At 50.6% G+C, this 12,706-nt stretch overlaps 1 protein-coding gene across 1 annotated transcript in view; it reads right to left on the bottom strand.

Annotated features, from left to right (window-relative positions):
* tinagl1 (tubulointerstitial nephritis antigen-like 1) overlaps positions 1–1,461 on the bottom strand; it is a 79,206-nt gene extending 77,745 nt beyond the window's left edge. The window contains exons 1-2 of the mRNA XM_073034390.1: positions 1,260–1,461; positions 574–906 (exon numbers count right to left, since the gene is read on the bottom strand). Of these exons, the coding sequence (XP_072890491.1) occupies positions 574–877 (304 nt within the window). The 5' untranslated portion in view covers positions 878–906; positions 1,260–1,461. The remainder of the gene's footprint in view (positions 1–573; positions 907–1,259) is intronic.
* Positions 1,462–12,706: the final 11,245 nt, after the last annotated feature.

Here is a 12,706-nt window from a genome sequence, read left to right on the forward strand (position 1 = left end):
GCGCTCCCGTTTCCTCCACATCCCAGACTCTCGTGGGGTTTGTGGGTTAATCCGTCACCAGTGTTGGATGATTGCAGGAATCCGGGGGGGGGGGGGGAATTGATGAGAGTGTGGAGGGAGTGTGTTGAAAGGTTTCGAAGAGATAAGATAATAGGAGGGATGGGGCTGTCCTCCCGGGAGCTGGCCCGAATGGCCTCATTCTGTGTTATTGGACGATCTACAGGACACGGAGTCACCGTTACCGGGCTGTCGGATTGCAGGAATATTACGCCCCGACCTCACCTGCACCTACCGCCTGGGCCAGTCCATCCCACGTTCCCTCATGCGCGTCCCCGCCCCGTTCGTCCGAAGCGAATCTCCGCAGAACCTGTACAAAACCACGCTTCACCCAGTAGCGGGAGATCATTCAGCCCGAACAGTCGATTCTGACCCCCATGCCCCTGCCGTTGCCTGCGTTACCGCTCACCCACACGCCAGGGGCCGTTAACCCACCGTCCCCGCACATCCCACATGAGCTGTGAAATCAGCCCCGGCCCCGGCCCCGGCCCAACCCTCTCCCTCATGAGTGCTTACCGTCTCTGCTGTGGAAAGGAGGCCGGGTGCCGAGGCAGAACGCCCAGAAGTCGGGGCAGCAATCCGACACGGTTCTGTTACAGAACAAGTCGCAATAGCAGATGGTGTCGATGTAAGGCACGGTGCAGGCATCGTCCCTGCCGGGGCAGCAGGAGCCCAGGCGCCGGCAGTACATCCCATGAGGATCCCGGAGTCCGGCGCGGTGCAGCCCGGGGCTCAGATCCCGGCGGCTGCGGCGGCCAGCTGCCCCCAGACCTGCCCCCAGTAGGCACGGCAGCACCAGCAACCAAACGGCTCGGGTCATCGCCGGCGGTCGGCTTCCAGTCCCGGGCACTGCAACACAGCAAGCGGAGGGGTGTGAGTGGCCAGCGCCCCGGAGAAACCCCAGCTCTACACCTGCCTATCCAAACTCATACCTCGCTTCTCCTCACACCTGCCCGAGTTCACCCCTCCCCTCTCCTACTCTCACTCTAGCTCCCCGAACTCACTCAACCCCGGCCCGTCCCCGATGTGTGCCCGGAGTGTTTAAATCACCTGGCCCGCGGGACCCCCCATCCCGACAGAATGACTAGTCCAACCGCACCCCGTGCTCCCAGCCCCTTGTCGTTTTGGGAGGAGTACAACACCTCTCCTGCCCCGCAGGAGATCACTTGAACCCCCCCCCCCCCCCCCCGGGTCTCACCAACCTGTTGCCGAGTTTCAGTGTAAAGTCTGCACACAGACGGTTCTTTCCGCAGCACCAAGTTCAAAGTCTAACCCGGTTGTCTGCCTGAGATTGTGCTCCGCTGCTGCACACCTTGGCAGACCCACATCCGCAACGAGTGTCCGGCCACGGCGCCACGCCTGCTTATTTACAGGGCGGCCCGCCCACGAGGCAATGAGGCAGCGTACGGCTTGATAACAGTCTCTGCGGAGATGTACGGGGGGCGGGGGAGGGGAATGAGGGGCTGATGGAAGACCGCAACTGGGAGAGGCTGAATGAGAGGGAGAGGGATCCGATCAGCTAGGAGCCGAATGAGAATTAACTGCTCAGGGTAGTAAGGACATTCCTGTATGAAGGTACAGCCCGAGTAGGGACCACCTTCTCCATTAGTTCAACAAGTGGATTAATCAAACATCCAATCATCAGCCTAGTTCCATGTTTTCTCATTTAAACATTTCCTCTCTCCCCCATGTCTGACATTTCCACCCAGTGAGCAAAGATTATGTGGAACACAGATAGAACAAAAGCCCCGGGCAGGACATTCAACCCACCATGCTTGGGGTAGTTGGTTTACAAACAGAGGCAATGTGCAGTGATTCTGCAAGCTGATGGTAGGGGATGAGTTGTGATGTAAATGGTAGGACAAGATGGAACAGGGTTAAAGGTGTGACATTTGAGCACACAGTTTATGGAACAAGGTAGATGAACTTGTAGCACAGTCACAGATTGCCATGTTTGACACTGTTAGGTATAACTGAAACATGAATGAAAGAAGATTATAACTGGGAGCTCAACATTCAATAATGCCGTTTATTGAAAGGACAGGCAGAGGAGGTGGGGTGGTCCTGTGGCAATAAAAAATCCGATCCTTAGAAAGAGGAGACATAGGATCAGAAGTTGGGTAGAGCTAAGAGATTTTTAAATTATTATTGTTTCTTCTTTTTGTCCTTGCCCAGTCTGCATTCTGGTTGAAGGCCCTCGTTGAGCGATCTTTCATTGATTCGGTTATAGTTATATAGATTTGTTGAGTATGCCCACAAGAAAATGAATCTCAGGAACGTACATGTTGATAGATATGTACCTTGATAATAACATTTACTTTGAACATTTGAACTTTAAGAAACTGCAAGAGTAAAAAGACCCTGATAGGGATTATATACAAACCTCTGAACTGTAGCAAAGATGTGGACTACAAATTACAACAGGAGATAGAAGATGTATGTCATAAGGGAAATGTTACACTAGTCACAAGGCATTTCAATATGCAGATAGACTGGGAAAATCAGGTTGGTGCTGGATCCCAAGAGGGGGAATTTGTAGAAGATGGTTTTATAGAACGGCTCGTGGTTGAGCCCATTCGGGGATCAGGTATTCTGGATTGGGTGAGGTGCAATGAACCAGAATTGATTAGAGAGGTAGAGGAACCCCTAGTAATTAGTAATATGATAGAATTCACCCTACAATTTTAGAGGGAGAAGCTAAAATCAGATGTATCAGTATTACAGTGGAGTAAAGGGAATTACAGATGCATAAGAGGGAAGCAGGCCAAAGTTGATTGGAAGAGGAGACCAGCAGGGATGATGGCAAAGCAGCAATGCCTGGAGTTTCTGGGAGCAAATTGGAAGGCGTGGGATGGCTACATCCCAAAGAAGAATATATATTCTAAAAGCAGGATGATGCAACCACGGCTGTAAGGGAACTCAAAGCCAACATAAAAGCAAAAGAGTGGGGATATAATGGAACAAAATTGAATGTGAAATTAGAGGATTGAGAGGCCTTTAAAAACCGAAAGAAGACAACCAAAAAGTTATAAAGAGGGAAAAAGGATTGAATACAAAGGCAAGCTAGCAAACAATATTGTAGAGGATACCAAAAGTTTCTTCAGTAAATGAGAGATGAGAGTAGATATTGGACCACAGGAGAATGATGCTGGAGAGGGATAATGGGGGATAAGGAAATAGTGGATAAATTGAATAAGTATTATGCATCAGTCTTCACTGTGAGAGACACCAGCAGTGTGCTGGTCGTTTGAACTGTCAGGGGCAGAAGGGAAGTTGCCATTTCAAGGGAGATGGTTCTTGGGAAACTGAAAGACCTGTAGGTAGATGGGTCACATGAACCCGATGGTGTGCACCCCAGGGATCTTGAAGAAGGAGGTTGAAGGGATTGTGGAGGCGTTAGTAATGACCTTTCAAGAATCAATGGATTCTAACATGGTTCTGGAGGACTGGAAAATTGTAAATGACACACCACTCTTCAAGAAGGAAGGGAGGCAGAAAAAAGGAAATTATAAGCTAGTTAGCTTGAGCTCAGTGTTGGAAAGATGTTGGAGTCAGTTGTTAAGAATGTGGTTTCAGGGTACTTGGAGGCATATGATAAAATAGGCTGAAGTCAGCATGGTTTCAGCAAGGGAAAATCTTGCCTGACAAATCTGTTGGAATTCTTTGAAGAAAGAACAAGCAGGCTAGACAAGAGAGAATCGGTGGATGTTGTGTACTAGAGTTTTCAGAAGGCCTTTGACAAGGTGCCACACATGAGGCTGCTTAACAAGTTAAGAGCCCGTAGTATTACAGGAAAGATATTTGCATAGATAGAGCATTGGCAGACTGACTGGAGGCAAAGAGTGGGAATAAACTGTCTTTTCTGGTTGGTGGATGGTAACTAGTGGTGTTCCACAGTTCTGGGACCATTTTGTTTCACATTTGATTGGATAACAGAATTGGTGGCATTGTGGCCAAGGTTGTGGATGATATGAAGATAGGTGGAGGGGCAGGTAGTGTTGTAGCAGCAGGGAGGCAGCAGAAGGACTTAGACAGATAGGAGAATGGACAAAAAAGTGGCAGGTGGAATACAGTGTTGGGAAGTGTATGGTCATGCACTTTGGTAGAAGAAATAAAAGCGTAGACTATTTTCTAAAGGGAGAGAAAATTCAAAAATCTAAGGTGCAAAGGGACTTGGTAGTCCTTGTGTAGGATTCTCTGAAGGTTAATTTGCAGATTGAGTCTGTGGTGAGGAAGATAAATGCAATATTGGGATTTATTCCAAGAGAACTAGAATATAAAAGCAAGAACGTAATTAGATTAGATTAGATTAGATTCAACTTTATTGTCATTGTGCTGAGCACAGATACCAAGCCAAATGAAGTGCAGTTAGCATCTAACCAGAAATGCAAAGAATAGTGTTATTTACAAAATAACTGCGAATAAAAAGTAAGTGCTACAGCACACAAATATAAAAGTACTGAGACAGTACAATATGGGGGCAATACTGCTTAGCGCTGTGATGTGAGGTTCAGCAGGGTCACAGCCTCAGGGAAGAAGCTCTTCCTGTGCCTGCTGGTGCGGGAGCGGAGGCTCCTGTAGTGCCTACCAGATGGGAGGAGAATAAAAAGTCCATGGTTAGGGTGAGATGCATCCTTGATAATGCTTTTCACCCTGTCCAGGCAGCGTTTATGGTAGATGTTCTCAATGGTGGGCAATTGGGTGCTGATAATCCGCTGGGCAGTTTTCACCACCCAGCTTTGCAGTCCGATACGAGACAATTGCCATACCACACTGAGATGCAGTTGGTGAGTATGCTCTCAATGGTACAGTGGTAAAAGTCCGTCAGTATCCTGGGACAGAGGTGAGCTTTCTTGATGCTCCGCAGGAAATAAAGGCGCTGTTGCGCCTTTTTGATCAGGATGGAGGAGTTCAGGGACCAGGTGAGATCCTCGGAAATGTGGACACCAAGGAATCTGAAGCTTGATACACGCTCCACTACAGCGCCGTTGATGTAGATGGGAACCTGAGTGTGGCTCCTAGCATGCCTGAAGTCCACAATGATCTCCTTGGTCTTCTGGGTGTTAAGGGCAAGATTGTTGTCAGCACACCACGCGGCCAGGTGCTGGACCTCGTCCCTGTAGGCCGTCTCGTCATGCCATCTGATCAGGCCAACCACCGTGGTGTCGTCTGCGAACTTGATTATGGAGTTAGAACCATGTACACGTACGCAGTCATAGGTTGAGGGTTTTAAGCACTGATGAGCTTTCACTTGGAGTGTTGTGAGCAGTTGTGGGCACCCTATGTAAGAAGGGATGTTCTGACACTGGAGAGGGTCCAAAGAACGTTCACTAAAGTGATTCCAGGATTGAAAGGCTTACCATGTGAGAAGCGTTTGATAGGTCTGAGGCTGTACTCAATGGAATTCAGAAAAATAAGGGGGGATCTTATTGAAACCTATCAAATGTTGAAATGCCTCGATAACTGGATGTGGAGGGGATGGTTCCTATGGTGTGGGAGTCTAGGACCAGAGGACACAACATCAGAACGGTGGGATGTCCAGTTAGAATCTGTAGAACTCATTGCTAGAGGCAGCTGTGGAGTACATTGGGTATATTTAAGACAGAGGTTGATTGATTCTTGATTAGTCTAGAAGAGTTACAGGGCGAAGGCAGGACGTTGGGTCTCAAAGGGAGATGGATCAGACTCGATGGATGGGCCAAGTAGCCTAATTCTACTCCTATATCTTAAGGTCCAAACCTCTTCTGCAGCCTTTTCAGTCACCTCATCCTTTTTGTAATGGGTTGACAGGAACGGCACACAACTCCCCAAGTGTAGTCTGACTAAAGTTTTATAAAGCTAAGTGTGATTTCCCTACTGAGCACTCCAACTAATGAAAGCATATCATATAGCTTTAATCACTTGGTGTATTCATTTTCAGACTGTGATTGTCTACCCTATACACTTGACAGCTTATACTCCTTCCCTTCCCTCACCGCCTTCTGGCTTCTTCACCTTTCCTTTCCAATCCTGATGAAGGGTCTCAGACCAAAGTGTCAGCCGTTTATCCCCCTCCGTAGATGCTCCTGACCTGTTGAGTTCCTCCAGCATTGTGTGTGTGTGTGTTAACTATCTATTGCAGTTACAATGTTATAAGCTTCTATCGGGTCTCTCCTCAGCCTTCAACGCTCCTGAGAAAAGTGATGCTGGAATTTGTTGTCAAGTGCTGGTAAAGCAGAATGTGATGTCTAAGTTGCCAAAAAAACAACACACTGCTGGAGGAACTCAGTGGGCCAGGCAGCATCTGTAGAGGGGAACAGATAGCTGTCATTTTGGGTTATCTGGAATCTGTAGCAATCTTCAGAACTAGAATCAAAATCAGAATTAATATCACCTGCATATGTCGTGAAATTTGTTGTTTTGGGCAGCTGTACATTGTAGTACACAGTAATAAAGTCAATACATTCCAATAAGAAGAATATTTAAAATAATTTAAATATCTAGTGCAAAAAAAAAACACAGAACACAGAACATTACAGCACCGTACAGACCCTTTGGCCCACAATGTTGTGCTAACCTTTTAACCTGCTCAGTCTAATTCAGCTCTCGATCTTTCTATCATCCAGGTTCCTCCGGCATTTTGTGTGTGTACCTCTCTCAGCATTAGCACCGTCATCTCATTGTCATCTGTGGATTCCAGCCAGGCAGAGATGCATTACCATGTTCCCTTCACAGAACTCCGGGACACTGCGGGGCAAAGTTCTGGCATTACCGTTTATTTCTTCAAATTCCTCCTGCATGGCAAGACGTCATTTGACCCATTCATCCCCTCCCTGCTGCCTTGCATTTCTGCTAGATTCAGAGTGTACTTTTTCACTAAAACAATGACATTTGCATCAACAAGCAACATAACCTGTGGATGTGCTGGTGGCAGCCTGCAAGAGTTGCCACACTTCCCAGCACCAACTTAGCATGCCCACAATGCTCAGCAGAACAGCACAGAACACAGTAAAATAGAAACACAGAGCGCAGTAAAATAGAAACACAGACCACAGTAAAATAGAAACACAGAACAGTAAAATAGAAACACAGAACAGTAAAATAGAAACACAGACCACAGTAAAATAGAAACACAGAGCGCAGTAAAATAGAAACACAGAACTGTAAAATAGAAACACAGAACAGTAAAATAGAAACACAGAACAGTAAAATAGAAACACAGACCACAGTAAAATAGAAACACAGACCACAGTAAAATAGAAACACAGAGCGCAGTAAAATAGAAACACAGAACTGTAAAATAGAAACACAGAACAGTAAAATAGAAACACAGAACAGTAAAATAGAAACACAGACCACAGTAAAATAGAAACACAGGGCGCAGTAAAATAGAAACACAGAACAGTAAAATAGAAACATAGAATGCAGTAAAATAGAAACACAAAGTAGTGCAAATAATAGTGCAAAAACTGACAAAGTGTTCATGGGTTCATTGTCCATTCAGAAGTCTGATGGCGGAGGGGAAGAAGCTGTTCCTGAAAAGTTGAACATGTGTCTTCAGTATCGTGTAGCTCCTAAACACAAGGAATTCTGCACACGCTGGCATTCCAAAGTAACATAGAAAAAATCCTGGAGGATCTCAGCAGGTCAGGCAGCATCCATGGAAATGGATATCGAGACCCTTCTTCAGGATCAGAAAGGAAGGGGAACGAAGCCAGAATAATAAGGTGGTGGGGTGGGGGAGAGGAGAAGAAGGATAGCAAGAAGGTGATAGATGAAGTGAGTCAGGGTAAGTACATGGTTGAAGAATCGGAGGGCAGCAGAGGTCACAGAAGCGAGCAGTGAGAGAGGGCCTCACTGAACCTCCGTTGAAGAGAAGATTTAAACATCTTCAGGAAAGACATCACTCAAAGAGACCTTGCAGAGGAGCAGCAAATCATAAACAGGAGAAAATCTGCAGATGCTGGAAATCTAGAGCAACACACCTGTACCTCCTCCTTGATGGTAGCAAAGAGAACAGGACATGTCCTGGGTGATGGGGGGGACTGATTGAAGAGACCTTCTTGTGGCATCACTTTTTGAAGGTGTTTGGGATGCTGTGAATGCTAGTGCCAATGATGGAGCTGGCTAAATTTACAAATTTCTGTAGCTTTTACTGACCTTGTGCAGTGGTCCCTTCATACCAGACATTAATGCAACTGGTTAAAAAGCTCTACATGGTACATTTGTAAAAATTTGAGAGCATCTCAAATAATTGGTGACATACCAATTGTTGTAACACTCCTAATGAAGTATAGCCACTGTCTTGCCTTCTTTGTAATTTCATCAATATGTTGGGCCCGGGAGAGATCTTCAGAGATGTTGACTACCAGGAACCTGAAACTGCTCACCCGTTTCAGTGCTGGTCCCTCCATGAGGATTACTGTGTGTTGCCTTGGCTTTTCCTTTCTGCAGTCCACAAGCATTTCCCTGGTCAGAATGATGTTGAGTGCAAGGTTGTTAAAGCAGCACCACTCACCAGCTGATCTACCTTACTCCAGTGCGCCTTTCGCCACGGTCTCAAATTCTGCAAACAATATTTACATTCTCATCAAATTTATAGACTCAGATTTATAGATGGAATTTAAAGAACTTGCTGATGCTTCAAGTCACAATCTTGTGTCAGATGGTGTAAGACTCACTGCAGGTTATGTCTACATGTGGATACAGTGCTGATGGAGGCTGAACTGTGAGAGGAAGAGTACAGAGAGAGTGTCACACTGTGGGAGGGTCGGTACAGAGAGAGTGTCACACTGTCGGAGGGTCGGTACGGGGAGAGTGTCACACTGTCGGAGGGTCGGTACGGAGAGAGTGTCACACTGTTGGAGGGTCGGTACAGAGAGAGTGTCACACTGTCGGAGGGTCGGTACGGGGAGAGTTTCACACTGTCGGAGGGTCGGTACGGAGAGAGTGTCACACTGTGGGAGGGTCGGTACAGAGAGAGTGTCACACTGTCGGAGGGTCGGTACGGAGAGAGTGTCACACTGTCGGAGGGTCGGTACGGAGAGAGTGTCACATTGTGAGAGGGTCGGTACAGAGAGAGTGTCACACTGTCGGAGGGTCGGTACAGAGAGAGTGTCACACTGTCGGAGGGTCGGTACGGGGAGAGTTTCACACTGTCGGAGGGTCGGTACGGGGAGAGTGTCACACTGTCGGAGGGTCGGTACGGAGAGAGTGTCACACTGTCGGAGGGTCGGTATGGAGAGAGTGTCACATTGTGAGAGGGTCGGTACGGAGAGAGTGTCACAGTGTGGGAGGGTCGGTACAGAGAGAGTGTCACACTGTCAGAGGGTCGGTACGGGGAGAGTTTCACACTGTCGGAGGGTCGGTACGGAGAGAGTGTCACACTGTTGGAGGGTCGGTACGGGGAGAGTGTCACACTGTCGGAGTGTCGGTACGGAGAGAGTGTCACACTGTCGGAGGGTCGGTACGGAGAGAGTGTCACAGTGTGGGAGGGTCGGTACGGAGAGAGTGTCACACTGTCGGAGGGTCGGTACGGAGAGAGTGTCACACTGTCGGAGGGTCGGTATGGAGAGAGTGTCACATTGTGAGAGGGTCGGTACGGAGAGAGTGTCACAGTGTGGGAGGGTCGGGACGGAGAGAGTGTCACACTGTGGGGGGGTTGGTACGGAGAGAGTGTCACACTGTCGGAGGGTCGGTACGGAGAGAGTGTCACACTGTCGGAGGGTCGGTATGGAGAGAGTGTCACATTGTGAGAGGGTCGGTACGGAGAGAGTGTCACAGTGTGGGAGGGTCGGGACGGAGAGAGTGTCACACTGTGGGGGGGTCAGTACGGAGAGAGTGTCACACTGTGGGGGGGTCGGTACGGGGAGAGTGTCACACTGTCGGAGGGTCGGTACGGAGAGAGTGTCACACTGTCGGACGGTCGGTACGGAGAGAGTGTCACACTGTGGGAGGGTCGGTACGGAGAGAGTGTCACACTGTGAGAGGGTCGGTACGGAGAAAGTGTCACACTGTGGGAGGGTCGGTACGGAGAGAGTGTCACACTGTGAGAGGGTCGGTACGGAGAGAGTGTCACACTGTCGGAGGGTCGGTACGGGGAGAGTGTCACACTGTCAGAGGGTCGGTACGGAGAGAGTGTCACACTGTGGGAGGGTCGGTATGGAGAGAGTGTCACATTGTGAGAGGGTCGGTACGGAGAGAGTGTCACACTGTCGGAGGGTCGGTACGGAGAGAGTGTCACACTGTCGGACAGTCGGTACGGAGAGAGTGTCACACTGTGGGGGGGTCGGTACGGAGAGAGTGTCACACTGTGAGAGGGTCGGTACGGAGAAAGTGTCACACTGTGGGAGGGTCGGTACGGAGAGAGTGTCACACTGTGGGAGGGTCGGTACGGAGAGAGTGTCACACTGTGAGAGGGTCGGTACCGAGAGAGTGTCACACTGTCGGAGGGTCGGTACGGAGAGAGTGTCACACTGTCGGAGGTTCGGTACGGAGAGAGTGTCACACTGTGGGAGGGTCGGTACGGAGAGAGTGTCACACTGTGAGAGGGTCGGTACCGAGAGAGTGTCACACTGTCGGAGGGTTGGTACGGAGAGAGTGTCACACTGTCGGAGGGTCGGTACCGAGAGAGTGTCACACTGTCGGAGGGTCGGTACGGAGAGAGTGTCACACTGTGAGAGGGTCGGTACCGAGAGAGTGTCACACTGTGGGAGGGTCGGTACGGAGAGAGTGTCACACTGTGAGAGGGTCGGTACCGAGAGAGTGTCACACTGTGGGAGGGTCGGTACCGAGAGAGTGTCACACTGTCGGAGGGTCGGTACGGAGAGAGTGTCACACTGTGGGAGGGTCGGTACCGAGAGAGTGTCACACTGTGGGAGGGTCGGTACGGAGAGAGTGTCACACTGTCGGAGGGTCGGTACGGAGAGAGTGTCACACTGTGGGAGGTTCGGTACGGAGAGAGTGTCACACTGTGGGAGGGTCGGTACGGGGAGAGTGTCACACTGTGGGAGGGTCGGTACGGGGAGAGTGTCACACTGTGGGGGGGTCGGTACGGGGAGAGTGTCACACTGTCGGAGGGTCGGTACGGAGAGAGTGTCACACTGTGGGAGGGTCGGTACGGGGAGAGTGTCACACTGTCGGCGTGTCGGTACGGAGAGAGTGTCACACTGTGGGAGGGTCGGTACGGAGAGAGTGTCACACTGTGAGAGGGTCGGTACGGAGAGAGTGTCACACTGTGGGAGGGTCGGTACGGAGAGAGTGTCACACTGTCGGCGTGTCGGTACGGAGAGAGTGTCACACTGTCGGAGGGTCGGTACGGAGAGAGTGTCACACTGTGAGAGGGTCGGTACGGAGAGAGTGTCACACTGTCGGAGGGTCGGTACGGAGAGAGTGTCACACTGTGGGAGGGTCGGTACGGAGAGAGTGTCACACTGTCGGCGTGTCGGTACGGAGAGAGTGTCACACTGTCGGAGGGTCGGTACGGAGAGAGTGTCACACTGTCGGAGGGTCGGTACGGAGAGAGTGTCACACTGTGGGAGGGTCGGTACGGAGAGAGTGTCACACTGTCGGAGTGTCGGTACGGAGAGAGTGTCACACTGTGGGAGGGTCGGTACGGAGAGAGTGTCACACTGTGGGGGGGTCGGTACGGAGAGAGTGTCACACTGTGGGAGGGTCGGTACGGAGAGAGTGTCACTCTGTCGGAGGGTCGGTACGGAGAGAGTGTCACACTGTGAGAGGGTCGGTACGGAGAGAGTGTCACACTGTCGGAGGGTCGGTACGGAGAGAGTGTCACACTGTGGGAGGGTCGGTACGGAGAGAGTGTCACACTGTCGGAGGGTCGGTACGGAGAGAGTGTCACACTGTGAGAGGGTCGGTACGGAGAGAGTGTCACTCTGTCGGAGGGTCGGTACCGAGAGAGTGTCACACTGTGGGAGGGTCGGTACCGAGAGAGTGTCACACTGTCGGAGGGTCGGTACGGAGAGAGTGTCACACTGTGGGAGGGTCGGTACCGAGAGAGTGTCACACTGTGGGAGGGTCGGTACGGAGAGAGTGTCACACTGTCGGAGGGTCGGTACGGAGAGAGTGTCACACTGTGGGGGGGTCGGTACGGGGAGAGTGTCACACTGTCGGAGGGTCGGTACGGAGAGAGTGTCACACTGTGGGAGGGTCGGTACGGAGAGAGTGTCACACTGTCGGAGGGTCGGTACGGAGAGAGTTTCACACTGTGGGAGGGTCGGTACGGAGAGAGTGTCACACTGTCGGAGGGTCGGTACGGAGAGAGTTTCACACTGTGGGAGGGTCGGTACGGGGAGAGTGTCACACTGTCGGAGGGTCGGTACGGAGAGAGTGTCACACTGTCGGAGGGTCGGTACGGAGAGAGTGTCACAGTGTGGGAGGGTCGGTACGGAGAGAGTGTCACACTGTCGGAGGGTCAGTACGGAGAGAGTTTCACACTGTGGGAGGGTCGGTACGGAGAGAGTTTCACACTGTGGGAGGGTCGGTACGGGGAGAGTGTCACACTGTCGGAGGGTCGGTACAGAGAGAGTGTCACACTGTCGGAGGGTCGGTACCGAGAGAGTGTCACAGTGTGGGAGGGTCGGTACGGAGAGAGTGTCACTCTGTCGGAGGGTCGGTACGGAGAGAGTGTCACAGTGTGGGAGGGTCGGTA

The sequence above is a fragment of the Hemitrygon akajei genome, chromosome 32 (genome assembly GCF_048418815.1).
Source record: "Hemitrygon akajei chromosome 32, sHemAka1.3, whole genome shotgun sequence".
Lineage (NCBI taxonomy): Eukaryota > Metazoa > Chordata > Chondrichthyes > Myliobatiformes > Dasyatidae > Hemitrygon > Hemitrygon akajei.